Below are 19,767 nucleotides of genomic sequence, written 5' to 3' on the forward strand. Positions count from 1 at the left end.
GTTAACAGAGTGAACATTTATCCCTGCTTGTCCTCAAATTGACAAGTCAATTTCTTGTGTGTGTACCCTTATTCCCTGATTCAGGGAATAAGCCTTTTCCAGTGAACTACCAGAAAACACAAGAACAGCCAAGTTAGGAAATTGACATGGATTATGTCAGTTCCCTCACTATCTCCCTGAATCTTGGGATAGAAACAGCAATTTAGCTTACTTATAAATGGGGCATTGGAATTCCATTGTGAAGTAATAAGGAACCATTCAAAGTCACTATGTTAGTGCTGTTTTGTGGCTTCTGAGAGACAAACCCAGGCCATTGAAAGCAGAGAATTCCAGAGCTATGTTGGCTCAAAAAAAAAAAAAAAAAAAACAATGTTCAGAAAGGACCCAGAAAATGCAGGAATTGGGCCTGTGACTGGGTGAAGGCAGAGGGAGATTTAGCTCAGTTCAGTCCCTGAAGGCTGGAGAGGCTACTCATAGGGTAGGCTCAGCTGAGGTACAGGAGAGGCTGGAAAAAGATACGGAGTCTAGAGCAAGTGGGCTTGGGTTCATGCCAGGCTTTACCACTTCCTGGCTGAGTAGCTTTGAACAATTTATTCAGCCTCTCTGGGAGCTAGTATTAATTCTTTGAAAGAGCATAACAGTATAGGTTTTTATGCTTCATTCCAAAATTCATAAAGCTCTGAAAACCAAGTTTTTTTTTTTTTCATAACTTATTTGGCAGCAAAACATGACATGAGACTCTTCTTAGTATTTATTTATCCACTTAATGCAACTCATTTTTCCTTAGTTTTACAGCAGACATTTCATTCTATGACAGGGTTCTTCCCTAGAACTTTCCAGTTATATTAAACCATGGCATCAGTACTGCATTATAAATAATAGCATAAACCGTCATGACCCTTCTAAAATCAGAGAAAGTCTGCATCCAGATATATATCAAGGGTTCAGAGAGTTTGTGTGAGATTTTTAGAGGACTGTTGGGAGAAATGAGAAAAATATGAGTGAAATAACTAGTATGGGACACAGCTTTAAGGTCTTGTTGAGACATGGCTATAGTGATTAGACTTGTGTCACCAGAAAATGTTCAGGAAATGCAGCAGTGGACAACAGCCATCTGTTGGACATTCCATATTAAGCTTTAGCTAGCTTCACTTGGCCAGCTGGGTCCCTGCAAGCTGCCCAGTAAGTAAGTGCCTGCCTGACAGAAGAGGAAGGAACTGCATACTGCTGATAGCCCCCTCCCACTAGGCCTGTGGTGGAACCCTCCTCCAGTTGCTGATAAAGGGTTTTCTACTGTGGAGCAATGGAACTTGGCCTTGTCCGGCTCTAATATAGCATGAAACGAGCCATCAAGCTCCACCTCATGAATATTGTATTGATATTCACATACATTATACATCTTTTTTCTTTCTTTCTAGGACTTGCCTTTGTGATATTTAAAGACAATGAGGAAGGGGGGGAAAGACCCAGTTAATAATCTTTAGAGTGATATAATGATCACTCATGCAGAATTTTCATCCAAACTGACCTCAAAAGTCAATCAATACTCCCTGTAAATTTCATTTTTATAAGATGTATAGCGATCACGTCTTTCCACTATTAAAGACAAGAGCAGACATTCCACTAACGGGACTGATATCCACACCTCCTCTTGCCATTCACCATCATGTACCATCCTACTGGGGCAAAATCATCTGACTTGGTAGATCAATTTAACATCCAGTATGGAAACAGAAACTGTTTCAAAAAAACAAAACCAATCGTCACCTGGGTTTCTCTGGCATGCTTAGAACTTGGAAGTGAAACCAGGATATCTAATAATAGACACAGGCACTAAAGTGAGAACTGTCTGTTGGCACCCCCAATCTGAAAAGATATTTGAAACATGTCTAACATGATGTTAACTGTATGTAACATCAATAAAAATGTTTGGGTACCCCCCCTTCCTCTAATTCTCTCTCAAGAGTGTTTTACAGCAGTGTGTGGGTCTCCCCTTTAAATAGGCCTCCTGCAGATGCCAAGTTGCTTCCTTTATTCTCCACTGCTGAACTCTGTCAGCAGGGGGCGTACACGTGCAAACTCTCAGCAGTTTGTCAAGATGGCGGCATGTCTTCAGAAGTACTGGAACATGGAAGAGCATGATCCAACCCTGCCTAATGCACTAAAGCAGGGACCCATTCATGGATGAAGACAGGGCAACTCGGAGATGTGCAGAGACAATTAGCCCTTGGAAAGCTCTCACTGGCTTTCCACTGACCACAGAATAAAGTTTCAAGTCTAAGACTTTTAATGTGATTGATTAGCTCTCTGTTACCTGGCTCCAAATCAATTTGTGTTTTGTTCGAAGCTCTTCCCTTAACCTACCTTGGCCTGATTTAAATACTTCAAGTGTGCCAAGTTCTCGATTCCTTCTGAACCTCTCTAGGAGCAATCTATCCCACTCCCTTCAGCCCAACCTCTTTGCCTCCAATTCTCAGCTTAGATGGTTATTTCCCCAAGGAAAGAAGACTTTCCCTATCCTCCAAATGGGGATATGAGGATATACTGTTTGTTCTGTGTTCTCACCAGTCCCCCTGATTCTCTGACATAAAGCCGCTGTGCTGCTGTCATTTCCTTTACTGAATCAAAACTTCCCTAAGAGCAGGGACTGCCCACCTTGTTTACCTTTTATGAACAAATGTCACTCCAATTCTATTTCAATGGCTCTCCTTCCTTTAAAAGTCAAATGAGAGCCAACAACATGGACTTTCCAGATAGGGAATCTTTGAAAATGGCTATATCAAAATAGAACTCCTATCATTCTCCACCCTTTAAAGCTAAGAATCAAAACAAAACAAACTCAAAGCAAAACCAAATCTCTTTGACACTAATGGAATAGGGTTTGTGTCTAGATAATTCATCAATGGGAAGGGTTAGTACATCTCTTCTTCCGTATGGCATCTTGATATCAGTAAATTTTATCTGCCTTAATGTTTTAAGATTCCAGCATATTTCTACCAGAAGTTAGAAATTATATTTTTCATCACCTAATACTGAATCATCAATCTGAATCACACAACAAACCAGCTGAGTCACTTCTTCTGGCAGGAAATGTAAAGCATGCTGTAGGGACTTAGCAATACCTCTCACAAAACCAAAGTTAGAGCCAGTGGTCCTGACCCTGGCCATGGATTGTTCAGTTTGACTTCTCAGACTAATGTGTCAGCTTCCTCCTTCATCTCAAACTTGGAGGTTGGTTGGCAAGTAAAACAACAAAGGTTTCCAGGCATAGACAGAAAAAAAATTGCATTTGCATTCAGTTTCTTTTTATCCATGTTGTAATTCTGGGAAGACTGGTATCTTCTTTAAATGTTCTAGAAATAAGCATGGAGGAATAAGGGACACACACGTCATAACGGTGACTGTGTTCAATGTGACAACCAGATCATGAAAGAGTGCAGACTTACACAGATGAATTACTATCTTCCTAAAGGGACCAAAATCTATCCTGTGGAGATGGGACATGGGAAAGGAGAGCAGCATTAGGACGGAGGGAAGCTGAGGGAAAAGTGGTCCTGGGTTGCTGGATGCCAGGTGCCAACATTAAGCCCTGACTTGTTTTAAGGCCAACTCAATCCTGGTGGGAAAGCTTGATGACAAGAAATGTCTTTATATCAGGCAACTGTTTACATGCTAGAAGTAATTTGGGAGGCAATATGGTGAGTGTTCAATTAAGAGATGGAGTAGGAAAAAAACCCAAATACCCACCTCTATGGTCTGAATGTTTGTGCTCCCCTTTCCAGTTCATATGTTGAAGCCTAATTACCAACAGGGTGGGGACCTTCGGAGGTGATGAGACCCTGAAGGCTGAGCCTTTATGCATATATGAGATCTCTTATAAAAGAGGCCATACAGAGCTGACTGCAAGGACACCAAGAGAAGATGTCATCTATGAACCAGAAAATACCAGACATCAAATCTGTTGGCACCTTATATTGGACTTCCCAGCCTCTAGAACTGTGAGAAATGAATTTCTGTTGTTTATAAGCTACTCAGTCCATGGCATTCTGTTATAGCAATCTGAATAGACTAATAGAGTGCTGGTCATATGTGCGTTAGAATAGGTTCTCCAGTAAAATAGTGCAAAAGAGGGCAGAGCCAGCTTGAACTGGTATGTGTAGGAGAACCATGGTACCTGCTTTTCAGGTGAGCAGAAGGAGTAGAGGTGCCCAAAGAACTTTCCTCCATCAGTGAGACTTCAAGTTCCCTTAATATCACTTACTCATGTAGTTGACTCTCCAGCTTGGGCTGAAACCAAGCTGGTACAAGAGACGTTTTTCCAGGACAGGATGCGCAACAGATTATCTCTGTACCAAGCCAGGTCACAATTAAAAATTTTTAAGTAAACCTGACAACTAAGAATCTTTGCAAAAAGGTGACTTGTCACTCTTAAGCCTGGACAAAAACTCCTCTCTCAAAATTCTCCTTGCTTCAAGCACTCAGCTGGCTCTGTGGCCATGACCTGAAGGAGGTCCCTGTGCTGCTCCTCTTCCCTTTTCTTCTCAATTCAGCCCAACAGTCATTAGGTGTTGCCTGCAGTGGGGGTGGGAGAAGCTACAGTGGCCTAGAGGGATGTGCTCAATGCAGGTGGGCAGAGCACAACAGTGACTCCCTAGGGAGGGTTGGAGCCCAAGTGGGCTAAGGAGGTAGTGGTGAAGGGGCGGGCAGGGGCCATCCAGAAAGTGATGTTGGTACCGAAGTTTGAAGAGGAAAATGGAAGACTGGCTGTATGGTGGGGATGGGGGATTAACCAAGTAATGAACATATTGAGGATAACTGGAATAATCAAAGCATTTTGTTATCAAGAAGGAGGCTATAAATATGGAAAGGAAGAAAACATGAATGAATCTTGTACTAGAATAGAATTAAAATATCTCAGAGTTAACTTGGGGTTCGATCGGTAGATAGATCGATCGAATGATCTTTAAATCTGTACACTGAGGGTACCTGGGAGCAGCGACAATTTGCTGAGCACACCTGATACCCAGACCTTGGTTTCTAAATACCATTCTCTGCTAAAAGAAGCAAGTGATCTTTGAAGATATGAATGATTTCAGGGTTGGAAAAGCATATGATGAAACTAGAACATCCTTAAAAAGTGATGCTCAAAGAATGAGGACATCTCAAAAGGACACTAAAGTTAGCCTGAAAGGACTCCCGTGAGAGCTTTCTGAACAAATTGAGGATAAAAACAAGAAAAGAAATAGACGAGCCGAGCATGCTGGCCCACACCTGTAATCTCAGCCACTCAGGAGGCTGAGGAAGGAGGGTTGCAAGTTCAAGGCCAGCCTCAGCAACTTAGCAAGAGCCTAATCAACTTAGTGAGACCCTGTCTCTAAGTAAAAAAAAAAATAAAAAGGGCTGGGGATGTGGCTCAGTGGTTAGAGTGCCCCTGGGTTCAATACCCTAGTACCAAAACAAAACAAGAAATAGATGATAAATTATTGAATTATTGAATGTAATACTTTTCCATAAGACCATACTGACATATAAGTAATAGATTTAACATTTGAGAGGAGTGGGGAAAAGAATCAAAGTATCTCCCACAAAGGAAATGGAAAAAGGTAGCTTTACTGTGGGGAAGCCTCGCAGCTTCTCCCTCACTGAAGAGATCAAAAATAATATAAAATGAGGGCTGGAGAGACAGCTCAGTTGGTAGAGTGCTTGTTTCACATGCACAAGGCCCTGGGTTCGATCCCCAGCACCACCAAAATAATAATCATAATATTAAATGATCCGAGCTAAAAGCTGCCCCCGACATGGGACACACTAATACCAGCTACTACCTATTTGGAGACAGTGAGGATGCAGCACCAAATATATGGTGTTCCTACCAAAGATGCATACAACCTGAATGTCATCACGGGAAAGGCCCAAACTGAGGGGCATTTTACAAAACTGGGGTTCATAGGGCATCGTGTTTGGCAATCTACTCTTAGAAACATGTTTGTACTTGGGGATTTTTCTTAAGGTTTGAAGTGGTTTCGAAATTTAAAAATCAATACTGAAGAGTGACTTTGCGTCATAACAGATGTAATGGAAGCCAAGCGTCAAGATGACTTAAGATCTGGGTGGACAATCCTACTTTAAAGTAATGCTTCTAAAATTATCTCTGGCAAAGGACCCATCCCTCCCGCCCCCAGTCCATTGTGGACCAATATTTCTGTAAATACGAAACCCCACATTTGGACAATAGAAAATTGCTGTAAGAGTTTTCAAATGCTGTATCTATCAATGTCTGCACTGATCTCAACACGGACTGGTGACATAGGAGCAGCTCTTCTCTAAGAAAACTGCATGGGTCCCCAATTCCCATCAGATTCACATGCACTGTTACCCATAACAGGAGCAACAGCAATCACCCTAACTAACATCAACCATCTACACCAGTTATTCGAGAAAGGGACTGCCGAGGGTGGGGGTGGGGAAAACAACAGGAGGAGACTGAAGACCAGCCTTTGCTTACTCTAACTCAATCCCTCTAAATAGGATGAGACCACTCCCGGTTCCAAAGTACAGGCATGCCTCCCGTCCGGTCAGGGAACACGTTCTGAGAAATGCACTGTTAAGTCACCTCATCCCTGTGTGAACATCATAGAGGGTACTGACCCCAGGAAACGGCGACAATGTCACCAGGTGATAGATACTCGTGGAACCACCATGGCACGTACCAGTCTGCTGTTGACCGTCATCAAGCTGTTCACGCCTATAACTGGTGTGTGGTGACGTAAGAGAAGTCAAATCCGATCGCCCAGAAGATGGAGAGAGACGTCCTCCATGGGTCAGTCTGCAACACTGACTCGCGACTAGGACGGCTAGGAAGGGACCCAACACCCCTGGGGGTTAGCAGAGCATGTTCCCCCAAATCGAATAGGTTTGATTTCATTCGAGTCATTGAAGGTCAAGCCACTGACTTCATACAGTCCACAGGCGGGCCCGCCCTGATGGGTTCTGTGCCTTACACGACTGGATCCCTGCCAAGAGGCCGCCCTTCCGATAACAGAAAATGATTTTGTGTAATAAGCCAAGGACAAGATGGAACCACAGGCCAGGGGCTACCACCTCTGCTGGGAAGTGGGAGACACCATCGGGGCTCCAGGTTCCTCCAGAGGCACTCTGACCCTCCTGGCGCCGACAGCCTCATGCCACTGCCCCCTGCCACACGCGCAGCGGGGGCTCCACACCGAAACTCCTATGCTGGAATCAGATTCCCGCGTGTCCAAGTGCAGGAGGCAGCCTCCACTTACCTGGGGCGGTTTTGTAGCCGGACGCGGTTCGGGAGGGCAGCGATGGGGCGTTCCTGGTCCTGGGGCTCGGTGCGCTCTGCAAGACTTGTCTCTGCCGCTTCAGCTCCTCTTCCCTCTCCTGGGCTGCTCGGATCTCTTCTTCGATCATGGACAACGTCCGCTGCTTCCTTGACCTCAACTTGAAGGGCCCGACCATCACGTCGGATTCTTGAGTGGCCAGGAGGGAGGCTGTGCTTCTCAGCTCAGCAGCCTCCGAGTACTTGCTGAAATAGCCCCCCTCGGGCCTGGTCTCCTCCATGTTGACTGGGCCACTGGGCTGCCCGGTTGGTGGTAGCTGGGAGGGCCCCCTTTCCCTGAGAGCCCTGTCCTCCGCAGGCAGAATCTTTGGTAATACATCCCTTTTCTCTTGAACAGGAGAGGACACTTGAGGTGGCTCAAACATGCTCTGGGGCTTCTCCGGGCCAGCAGCTCCGGTTTCAGCTCCCTCGAGGGTTGTGTCAGGTCTCCGCTGCTCTGCTCCAGGCTTGCCGGCCTGGGGCGCGGCCTTGTCCACCTGCTCGGCTATGGCTTGTTGAATGGCATTCTGCACCAGGAGACCAGCCTGATATTCCAAGGACTCATCCACCGACGGGGAGTCCCCCAGTGTGGAGGACGGGGAATAGAAACCATGATCGCTAAATGACTTGGAGACGCCCTCTCGGCCCTCAGAGGGATTGTCTGTCTGTGGAGTCTGAGGCAGAGAGAAGTCAGCCAGGGAGTTTTCCTGGAGGGCATTGGTTGTCTCGTTGGACGCCCCACTGTCACTGATGTTGTCCATGCTGAAGTCGTTGGACAAGGTCTCCAGGACCGTGGTGTCCTGGGACCTCACCGACAGCTCATCCAAACCTGAGTCAAGCTCCTCTTGGGTCAAAGAGACATTGACCGATCTCGAGAACTGATCCAAAATGCCATGCTCATCATCCTTGACCACGGTGAGGACAGCCCGGGCGCTGGTAAACTCACTGTCCTCGGCCCACAGTTTAGATAAGGGCCCACGTTTGGAGGGCTCGCTGTAGGGCCCTTCCTTTCCCTGAGGGGCGGTGCTGCCAGGGCCTCCTCCCGCCGACTGGCTCTCCAGCGTACAGGGGGCTTTCTGCCCCTTGGCTGCAGACACGCCACTGTCCTCTGGAGCTACCCCCATAGAAGCCGGTCTCAGGATGGTCGGGGGTTTGTCCGAGTGGATGGACCCCAGAGGCCGGTAGAAAGGCTTGATGGAGAACAGCCGGGGTGTACTCTGGCCCTTGGCCCCCGTCTGCCTGGAACTCTCCATCAGCTGGAACTGTTTGCGAGCGGCAGAGAAGTCAATCTGTTCTGTGACAATGTCCTCCTTTTCAGTCCCTTGAGCGGAAGCAGGGGCTGCGCAGAGCTCTGGAGGGGGCTGCTGCTGCTGCTGTTGCAACAGCTGCTGCAGCTGCTGCTGCTCCTGCTGGGCCCTCCTCTCCTTGCGCTCCTTGTACTTTTTGTGCGACTCCAGGTGTTCCTCGTCCAGCTGTTCCTCGATGGTCTTCTCCTGCGGGGGATTCCACCACTTGGCAGCGATGCCGGGATTCTTCTTCACCGCCTGACTCCGGATGAGCTCTCTCCTCTCCTTCTCCAGCTCCAGCATCTCCTCCGAGGGCCTCACCTTCCTCACACAGAACTGCTCCTTCTCACGCTCGTCCTCCTCGAAGAGCTTGGAGGGCTTCTTGTCTTCGTGGAAGGCGCGCAGCTCAAACTTGGCCTCCTTCTTCAGGGTGGTGAGCGTGAACTCCCCGTCTCGGGAAGAACAGCGGGAGCTGGTGGAGGAGCTGGGGCTCGCAGGGGCCTGCAGGCTGTCCCCTGGTGTGTCCTGGGGCTGGTCGGGGGAATGGCCATTCACTCTTTCCGTCTCGGCCATGGTGTCAGAGGGGCTTCTGCTGAGCTCGATGTGCGGGGGTGCCCGCCTGCCCGCGGCTCCCTCGGCGGGTTCCGGCTGGGTGGCTGGGTGGGCTGGTGGGCTCAGGCTGCCCACCAGGGTGGCCGCACCAGGCTCTGGGGAGGATGTCCCGTTGTAAGTTCCATCCACCGAAGAATCACAGCAGTTGGCCTCCAGCACCTCATCTAGATATCGGATCTCTCGGGCCACATCATTATCCAGGGACTCATGGTGATCAGAGAGGAGGCCATTGTGAGGGGGCGAATAGAATGGGGAGGGGTGGTCTATGGAATGGGGGGTAGAGGTGATTCCAGGAACACTTTTACATTCTGTAACAGACACCTCAATTTCCATGTTTTGGTGATCGGAGGGAAGAGATCTGGGAGCAGGCTCCAGGAGATTGGCACGACAGCTGTCTCTCTCAGTTTTCAGCTGGATATCATCCTCAGAAAGCTGCGGGGGCTTCTGGAATAAAGAGAAAACAAAAGTCAAGGTTAAATGTTGTTCTTAAGTAGAGATCTCCCTCCTAGTAATATCTCAAATATTAATTTTGTTGCGGGAAGAGGTGCCTAACCCTCTTGAATTTACAGATTTCATCTTGTTTATTGGATGTTGGCTCCATTTTTAAATTTGATCTCCTAACATGGAAGAGGTTACATAATTGATGCACCATAGTCTTCTAAAATAGTTCATAGCCAACTACTAAGGCTTTGTCATGGGGCTCTGTACATGTCCCCGGTTATAAAAAGAAGGTCTTTTTGCATGAACAAGTCTTAAAAACACCATTCTCTGCCAGAAACAAGGAACTTTTTGGAAAATCTTTCCATAATAAAATACTAGAAAACAGTAGATCCCTTCAGTGGCCCTTCTCAGCTACAGTGCCCCACTGCCATGGCCGTAACTGACCGTGTGCATTAAACGCCACAACCAAAGCCACTGACTACATAGTTCTGTTCTCGGGGGCTGCATCAAAACAATATTCCTTAGTGGACTGTTGTTTGGAAAGCCAGTCACCCCTGGCACCTCCCTTCTGGTTTCTAAAATGCTTTGTATTTGATATCTCCAATTTGTGGTTGGGTAAGAAAATCATGTCTTCTTGATGTGGTTTTGGTTGTAAATGGATCTTTTATCTTATTTATATGTAATGCTGAGGATGGATCCCAGGGCCTCACACATGCCAGGCAAGTGCTCTACCACCGAGCCACAACTCTAGCCCCTCTTGATGCATTTTTAAACATGTCATAGCTCTCCATCAGTTATTGAGCTCATTCATGGAATTGGTTATTTGACACTATTTTAGTAAGAGTACTTTTTAAATTCTGTGATTTCTTTTTTTTTTTTTTAAATATCAAAGGACTCAGGTTTATCTGAGAGAATTCCAGCAATAAATTATGAACTTGAATTGAGCTCCCTACAAGGATTTCCTTAACACCTTAGTCAGCTTTGTTTCCTAGGGTGTGCCAGGTACTACTGACATGGTACAATGCAAAACTCTCAAATGGTACAATTTACATTTATTTAAGTTTTCAACAATTTTGAAGGCTTAGATTGTAATATTAAAACACCACCTTATGATGATTCTCAGGGAATGATTACAAAATTCTTCCAGGAAAAGTGGAAATTAAAATTTTATTTCATGAGGTCTAAGGGCTTGAGCATTCATTCTACGCCCAGGATTGCAAAACTCTAATAACTATGCAGAAACTAGGGACCTCCTTCACTTACCACATTCTCCTTCAAACTTGAATCAATCAAGTAGCATGTATTTTTTTGCTAGTAACAGGCAACAATAAAAGCTATTCCTTCTTTGTAAATACCTTTTGATTTTTTTAAAAAATATTTTTGTAGTTGTAGATGGACAGAATGCCTTTATTTTGTTTATTTTTATGTGGTGCTAAGGATCAAACCCAGTGCCTCACACATGCTAGGCAAGCACTCTACCACTGAGCTACATCCCCAGCCCACCTTTTTGATCTTTGATGTTCTTCCAGAGTTAGTTTGGCCTTTTTAAGATTTTCCAAAAAGTTCCTTGTCTTGTACTTGATGACTATAATCATTAAGGTCTTTATTTTTTTTAAGGTACATACACGTGTATGCTGTTGATGGATCTTTATTTTATTTGCTTATATATAGTATTGAGAATCAAACCCAGTGCCTCACACATGCTAGACAAGCGTTCTGCCACTCAGCCCTAACCTCAGCCAAGGTCTTTATTTTCAATCATTATAACTAACGGTTCTTTTACCTTTAGAATGAACTAAAGATGTCTAAGAAGGTTTTGTTGCCCCTTTAAAACCACTGAGCTAGCTGTTCACAGTGGTGCATGCCTATAATCAATCCTGGACCAAAGAGGCTGAGGTGGGAGGATCACAAATTTGAGGCCAGCCTTTACAATTCATGGAGGCTGTGTCTCCAAATAAAAAATAAAAAGGGCTGGGGATGTATCTCATTGATAGAGCACCCCTGAATGCAATGCCTTGTACTGAAAAAAATTTAATAAAATAAAACCTCGCACATGTGAGCCACTCGGTTCAATCCTTAGCACCACATAAAAGATAAATAAATAAAGATATAAAAAAATAAAATAAAATAAAACCACTGAGCTAAACTATGTTTTGGCAAGAAAATTATCAGTAACTTCTCATAAGTCATTAAGAATTACAAAAAATTTGAATGCCTGAAACACACTGGCTGGCATTCAATTTCAAGTCAACCTAGGCCAACGTGAACCGGTTCCGTGTAAAGCTATTACGGGAACAAACAGGCCAACCAGGAGCCATACAGGTCACATTAACCCCAGCTTCATCTGGCCACTAATTCATGGGAAGCAGTTTTCCCTCTGCCCTTTCAGCTTTGGCAGATGGGGTTAGGAAACAGCAGGAAGCTACTGGGATTGAAATGTGGTCCAATAATCACTGCTCTACTGAAACACAAAACACTTCCCAATAGTTGAGGAAGGGAAGGAGGGAAATGTGGAGGGGCAAAAGGCAAATAATTCTCTAGTTCATTTATTCATGAGTCCATTCATTCAACATGCAGGAGGCTTCCTCTTCAGGGCCACAAAGGAACAATAAGCTTCAGAAGAGAGATCCTTAAGAAAAATCGGACTTCCCAAGCTTCCCAGGAAGCACGACCCTATTCTAGAGTTGACTTAGAGTCAGACAAAGTGAAGAACTTTCCTCTCTGTGTTTCCTTGCTGATCAGAGGTAGCAGTGGCGGGGCCCATTTTCACAGGATGTCCTGAGCTCTCTTCTTGAGCCTCATATGGTCATCCCTGTCCCTTTCTCCCCAAAGGCCCCACAGTTCAGGTGGTCCATAATGGATGAGCAGATACACGTCAGCTTTCTCCTTTTAGAATTCAAAGCTTATATGGACTTTTCCAACACATCCTTTTTGAACTAGAAACAACTGTTCCCGATATAGATTTTTTTAAATCTTCGAAGAGTATTTGGTGGTATGTGTTTTTAGTGTCAAATATATTGCCTTTGGAGCTGGGATTGTGGCCTAGCAGTAGAGTACTCACCTAGCTCGTGCGAGGCCCTGGGTTCGATCCTTAGCACCACATAAAAATAAAGATACTGTGTCCAACTACGACTAAAAAATAAATACTAAAAAATATTGCCTTTACTTGAGTCATAAATGATAACAAGTATATGAAATTCCCCAAGATGAAAGTGTATATGATTCTGATTTGATGCATGTTGAATTACCATAAATATACCACATAAAGATGTATAAATATTACATCTCAACAAAAAAATAGTAAGTTATGTTCTGTGATCTGTCAACCCAAGATATTAAAAATACTGGTTGCTGGTTAAAAATGTAAGCCTGGGTGGTGCATACACCTGTAATCCCAGTGACACGGGAGGCTGAGGCAGGAGGATTGCAAGTTCAAAGCCAGCCTCAGCAAAAGCAGGGCACTAAGCAACTCAGTGAGACCCTGTCTCTAAATAAAATACAAAATAGGGCTGGGGCTGTGGCTCAGTGGTCGAGTGCCCCTGAATGCAATCCCTGGTAACCCCCGCCCCCCCAAAAAAAATCTAATTCTGGTGTCCCGTTATAATTTGAGATGATTCTTTTCCAGCACTTTTTTTTCCTTCTTCTTCTAATCTAAACACTGGAAGGTATAAACAGGAAAGGGGTTTCCCTTCCTGTGAGTTACCTGGGGTCCAGCCCTGTACTTCCTATAAATTTAGAAAATTCTTCCTGCTACTCAATTTCCAACTTACTTCTGAGAGTCTCTGGCTCTAGGCCCTACTCAGTAAAGTACTTAATGAGACAAACAACTCTGCTGTACTGATTCACAGTCATGCATCAGAGGTCCTGAGTTCTGGTGAAGTTAGGCAACAATTCTAACAAGAGCGAATTCTTAAGTTCTACTCTGGGCAGGAAGAATTTACCTTTACGCATGATGACCCAATGTGATCAAAGCCACCAGAAACTACACCAGGTAAATGCAAATGAACTGGAAATCCCGCGTTTCTGGACTGGGCATCATTAAATGATGTCCTGTTTAAACCAACCAATGCTTATTGCTCCCTTTGAAGATAAGAAGGACCAGAATTTTCCCCAAGCTTCAGATAAAGTGACCCTGACTCCAGAATCAGATAAAATATGCATTCATCAAATCAACTGGAAAGTCCTTTCTGATATAAACTGCCCCAATGCAAAGAAGACGAAGATATGAAAGAACCACCAAATTGCGTTTTCTAAGGTCAAAGAAAAAACTAGGGTGCTGCTAAGAAAAATGAGGGTGGCAAGGGGGCTGTGGGAGATCCTCTGCCTGCCACAGCCACCCCTCCAGGTGGAGCCCTAATACCATGGTACAGAGAACCTGCCCTTCCTCCTGGTTTCCCAGAATAGCTAACCGCTGGTTAGGAAGTCTAAAATTTACTTTAAAACACTTGGGTAGAGACAATATAAGGCAGCCATGTGTTTCTGAAATTAGTTTAAATTACATTCTGGGACAGACAACCATCCTAGGAATAGACAGACCCTCAAGGAGTCCTCAACTAGGATCTAATCAGAAATCCCAGGCTCCATAGGTGCTGTTTCCTCCAGGATTTCAGTTCCCTTTTAACTCTCCAGGACCCCTGAAGCTTTGCTAATTAGCATCATTAAAGTGAGAAATGGGTTTCCATTAGTGAAATTAGTGGCTTGTCAATTAGCATAATGAATGTCAGAAGTGGACGGAAAAAGATGCAGTTCAAATTTGTGGACTAGCCAAACACCCCACCCTTTTATTTAAAGAGGGTGAGCCCCGTTGTGGTTTCTACAGACTTATGGCTGGTGTTTGCGGTTCAGAGGACCCAAGTGGTTTAACACCCGATAACCAGTAAATAACATCCTTTGCAAAACTGCCACATCTATCTTCTTTCAAGGTGGGACCAGAGCCTCTTTAATCTCAGAAAGCTGAGACCAGGGAGGTTACAGAAAATTATTTTTATGCCTATTTTTAAGAGTTTTACTAAACAAATGTAAGTGTGAGTACCAGAACTTGATCTATGTCCTGCTTTTTAAATTATTATGGCCTGCTTTTTAAATTATTATTATTATTATTTTGTGGTTATAGATTAAACACAATACCTTAATTTTATTTGTTTATTTTTATGTTGTGCTGAGGATCGAAACCAGTGCCTCACAAGTGCTAGGCAAGTTCTCTACCACTGAGCCACACTCCCCAGCCCTATGACCTGCTTTTAATATAACCTGATAACCTGTTGGCAGCTAAAGTCACTATTAATTTATTTAAAAGTCCTAAAAGTTATATGAATCAAATTAGCTTGGGTGAACTGACAACGCAGATGCCTAGGACTCCTTCATCTAAGCGATGCAGAAAATGTGGTGATTTAGTGTTTGGAGTTGAAGGACCAGAATCTGGGGTTATTTCTTTGTTCTACTATAAAAGTTCTTCGACAATTATGGAACTCTTCTGGGAGCAGAACTTGTAAGCAGCGCTAATGATAAGTATCTCTGAAAGCCTTTGTAAGCAGGGCTAATAAAAATCTCTCTTAAATCCTTTTTAAGCAGGGCTAATATCTCAAAATCTTTTTCAGAGTTAAATTGGAAAATGTATCTAAAAATACTATGAAAATGATAAAATGGTCAATGTGAATATTCATTATTATTAAATGATTTTACACAGAGGAGTAAATTACCCATATTAAATTCTTTCTGGGAGCAGAATGACTTTCTTTTGTGGAAAGAGCAATGGGTAATGGTGAAGTTTTCACTTTAAGAAGAAAAGCAGTCAACATGAGGAGATTAAAGGCAAAAAGACCCAGGAAAGACTAAAAGGCAAACCCCAAGGTATCTCTCTAATCTCCCTAATCTTTCCCCACCCCAGATCCTTAAGTGTTACTTTTACTTGCAGCTAAATTCAGTTAGGAAGATGTAAAGTGAATAATTTTGTAAAATGTCCTCAAAAGTCGAATATTGAAGATGCAATAGAATGGCCAGTCAAGAACCACCCAGACCTGGGGGTCCCTTCACATGGGAAGGGAGGTGGTGTCACACATAGTATGGAACAGAACTTGCCACCCCCAGGACTCAGGTAGCCACATGCATGTCTGAGTGAATGAGGCAGTATAGCAAGCCTGTCCTGTGGACACTGAACATCATACCTCATGCAGTTGCTGAGGTAAGTCTGACGGCTTATCCTCCCACAGTACACACACACACACACACACACACACACACACACACACACACGTACACAGTCTCAGCTGACATACACAAAAAAACAGGACCCCTCTGTTAAACGGGAAAGGCAGGGATCTTACTGCAGTTTTAAGACTCAGAATAAGAAGTTTCGAGAAATAAAAAGACTTTTCCCCTAAGATCATACCTGGCTATTAACTGGCATAGCAGATATTGAAAGGTCAGTCCTTAACTCTCTCAGTCTGTCAAAAGGTATTCTCTATGACAGGAGGCTTCCCAAATAACGTGGGAAATGTTAAGAATTGATGGATTGAAAGAATATTTACTTGGCTTTTTGGTTGACACTTGCTCTCCTGAATTTCTGTAGGTATGTGAGACTCAGAACTTGGCTTTAAAGAGTCAATAACCCCTTTCTTTATTCAGACTGAGGCAGAGAGACTCCGTAGAGGCACAGTTTCCGTTTCTGCCTGTCAGGTCCTCCCATAGAAACTTCCTGCACAGTCTCAGGCATTTCACCCTGTGGGCTACCCTCGGAACTGGATACTCTGATTTCTCTGACAGCCTCCCAAAGGTGACATACTAAGATCCCACATCACAGTGGGAAAGGGCTGTGACTTCCCACCAACACCACAAAGTCAAGGGCACAAGTGAGATTCTAGAAGCCGGGGCCCCTGCTCTGCTGGGCAATGGACACCAATGTGCTTTCTTCCTCCTCAGGGAACCTGGGCCTGCAGCCAGGCACCTCTTTCCCAGAAAGAATGTTCTTAGCAGGTCTGGCTGGGTCCAGACATCAGAACAGTGTCTTTCCCTACCAGACCAGAAAGTTGAAGCTCCTACCCACTCTGAATACCTGCTTGGTTCACAGCTTCCCCTCTTCCCCACCAGGACCCCACCTCCGGGCTTCCTAGCCTAAATGCACAGCGCATGACCCAAATCACTCAAACATCAGGTACCCGCTGCACAGCCAGGCTTTTCAGTTCTGAATAACCCAGATTACTTCCTACTAAAGCCATGATATTTAAATTAGAAAAGCTTTCCCCAGGTAATAGGTGACCCGATCCTTTAATCCAGTTATTTTAAGTTCCATCAAAAATATACCCTCACTCTTGGCCTAGGAACAGAGGCATGGCTAGGAAATAAAAACCTCCTCATAGTTGGAAAAATCAAAAAGCACACCCATTTTCTCTTCTTACCTCTGCCCTCTTTCTTTTTCTCCAGTCCCCTGTTTAGCACACAGGGCACAATCACCATCCAGCAAAGAACTAGCTCGGCGGGCCCTGCGTGGCTGCCCCAAGAGTGGTTCTTCTAGACTCTCTGGACCCAGATGTCTCCGTCACAAAGGCCAATGGGAGGAAGGAGTGAAACTGGATGGGGCGGATGCTCAGCAAACCTGCACGACACCTCCATCATGTCCTGTACCTGGGGCCATGTGCATCCCCAAAGCTGAGTTGAATGATTGCCCACTACCCAGCATGGAGCTCACCAGGCTTGGAGGGAAGAAGTACCAATTCACATAAAAAGAACAAATAGCACAAGGTGAAGGAAGCTCAGCAATAACTGGAAAGACGATTCTGGGCCTTTTCAATGGTGTTTGACAGTGCAGGCTACACAGAGAAAGCTGAACCCACCAAAGTCCCCCCAGGCTGGCTGTCCTGCAGCTCCTCTGTCCCTCCCTGCTGAAGATGGCTGGCTAGAGGAGTGGGACTCGGTGGCCTCTTCGGCCACCTCTGAAGCACAGAGAGCAGGAATGCTGGCTTCCTCTTTCCACGTCCTGCTCCCAGGGATGTGCAGAGGAGAGGACTGGTGGTAATGAGTACGGACCACATTCCAGTACTAGGCAGCCTTTCCTCTTCCACCCCCCAGCAGAGCTGCTTCCGGCCAATAAAACTGAGGGCCTGTGCAGACTGTGGGAAACAAGGAGGCCAGAGACCCCTCCTGGCTGACAGAAGGCAGGCGGCCAGGCTTCAGACCCCAAGCCTTCCTGGGCAGTTGCAGGCTAAATTTAGACCAGGCTGCCTGGGGTCAACGCCCTGACCCCAGACTAACACTAACAATGTCTCCTGGGTCATGAAGCCATTACAGCCGAACATGACTAGGGCAGTTCTAAAAAGAAACCTCAACTCTTTGGTGGCCAAAGTCCCACTCCCCCTCAGACAAGCTCTGCCTTTTTTCAGAGAGCTGCTGTGGGTTTGGCCAGAGCAGTGGTCAAGTCCTGCCATTCCCCCTGGCTCATGCCTCAGGCCCAGCTCGACATGAACCCCCTTCTGGAAGCCCCTGCATGGGGAACAGGGTTCACCTACGTTGACTCACATTCCCATGAAGAAAAGTGGTTCACATTTAAGGTAAGAACGGCCCCCCACCCCCTGCTGAAAGGCGCCAGCGCAAATGTCAAGTTGTGCATCTGGACTGTGTCAAGGAGTTGATTAACACATTTACAGCTTGGGCTTTCTGTGAAATAAACTGGAGACTGTGTGTGTGTGTGTGTGTGGAGGGGGTGAGCGCTGGGGAGGGGAGGAAAGGAAGGAAGCTGTTGCCTTAGCTGTGGCAACTGGTGAAAGGGTTATTTCTTTCCCAGCTTGCAGACCCACCCCTAAGGGAGTGGCGGAGAGGCGCTGGGAGCTTTCTGGGTTCCCCTGAATGAAAAGAGAGGTAAGTTTATTGTTTCCCCCAATGAGACTTGCAGGAGTCCTTAGGGGTGGCTGCCGGATGCTCTAGTCACCAAAGTCCCTTGGCACTGACACTACTTTGCAGCAAAGTCCCCACCTCTGGAATAAACCAAGATCAAGGCCCCAGAGCGAATTCTGGTCCCTGTAGCCTGAAACTTCTAGTGCAGGCGATTCCACTGAAAGCAAACGCAAGCCTACCTCCAGATCTTTATGACTTAGTCACATCCCTCTTGGTTTTAAAATAGTTCAGGGTCTTGGGTTCCTGCCTCGCCCAATCAGTAATGGCAGGGACAGAAGCTGAGCACCGCTGTGGACCCACCAGAATCTACTACGTTGAGGTAGAGCCCAGAGGAAGGAGAGAGGAGTGCTCAAGTGTTAACCCTCTGTGCCCAAGAGCAGAGATGACTGTGTGCGCACGAGCAGAGCCAAGGGGGTGCTCCTCCATCCCCACGGGACCTCCGAGGCCGAAGCCACAAGTCCACCTGCGGACACCGTGAGCCCCACAACACAAAAGTAGAAGGCGAGATGGAGAGTAGCAGCGCATCTCTTGGACAAATACAAGAGGACGAATAGAAAACTAGTCACAGAGTCACTGGTCCCTTCATAAGGCAGATTCTGTTCTGGAAAAACGTACACAAATACTCTGTCACAGACACACTCTCAAACGGTCTTCAAAGCCTCTCCTGGCACAGACGACTTGTGTAGCTTGTCACTAAGATGCAGAGCTTCCTTTGCTTTCTACCATGAGAGCCAGGAGTTTTACAAGATTGCAAAAATAATAAGAATGAATAATAATAAAAGCAGCAGCAGCACGCTGAATGGCCAATCCAAGCTCAGCTGCCCACATTCTACAAGGGAAGGCCTCCTCCACCGTCCAGCATCACACCACTCAAAACCCCTCCTCTGTAAAGACACAGGCCTCAAATAGGAGAAGAACACTCTCCTATTACATTAGAAAGAAAAGGACAAAAGATAGGTCAGCAGACATGCTTACCCTGCCCAGGGCAAAAGCCCAAGAGTGTGTGTCTCCGGTCAGAACTGCCTCTTTTTCCAGATAGATTCCAGGGCACGCACTGGCTGGAGCTGGACAAATTCCTTTGGAGTCTCCTGACTGAAGACTGTGATGTCACCATCGGCCCTCCCTCTGCTCCCTAAAAGGCCATTCATACCAAGAAGGACTTTAACCGCCCCCCCAAGGTCTGGCCCCTCCCTAGCTGGC

At 45.7% G+C, this 19,767-nt stretch overlaps 1 protein-coding gene across 5 annotated transcripts in view; it reads right to left on the reverse strand.

Moving 5' to 3' along the window:
- The window catches only part of Palm2akap2 (PALM2 and AKAP2 fusion), a 457,063-nt gene that overhangs the window by 22,046 nt on the left and 415,250 nt on the right, over positions 1-19,767 (reverse strand). For 4 of the 5 annotated variants that reach the window (XM_076845693.2, XM_076845695.2, XM_076845696.2 and 1 more), the window contains one exon: positions 7,287-9,684. In XM_076845693.2, coding sequence (XP_076701808.2) covers positions 7,287-9,684 — 2,398 coding nt within the window. Of the gene's footprint in view, positions 1-7,286; positions 9,685-19,542; positions 19,603-19,767 lie in introns of those variants that run through there. The other variant, XM_076845698.2, reaches the window with a different exon arrangement.

This window comes from Callospermophilus lateralis, chromosome 2 (genome assembly GCF_048772815.1).
Source record: "Callospermophilus lateralis isolate mCalLat2 chromosome 2, mCalLat2.hap1, whole genome shotgun sequence".
Classification (NCBI taxonomy): domain Eukaryota; kingdom Metazoa; phylum Chordata; class Mammalia; order Rodentia; family Sciuridae; genus Callospermophilus; species Callospermophilus lateralis.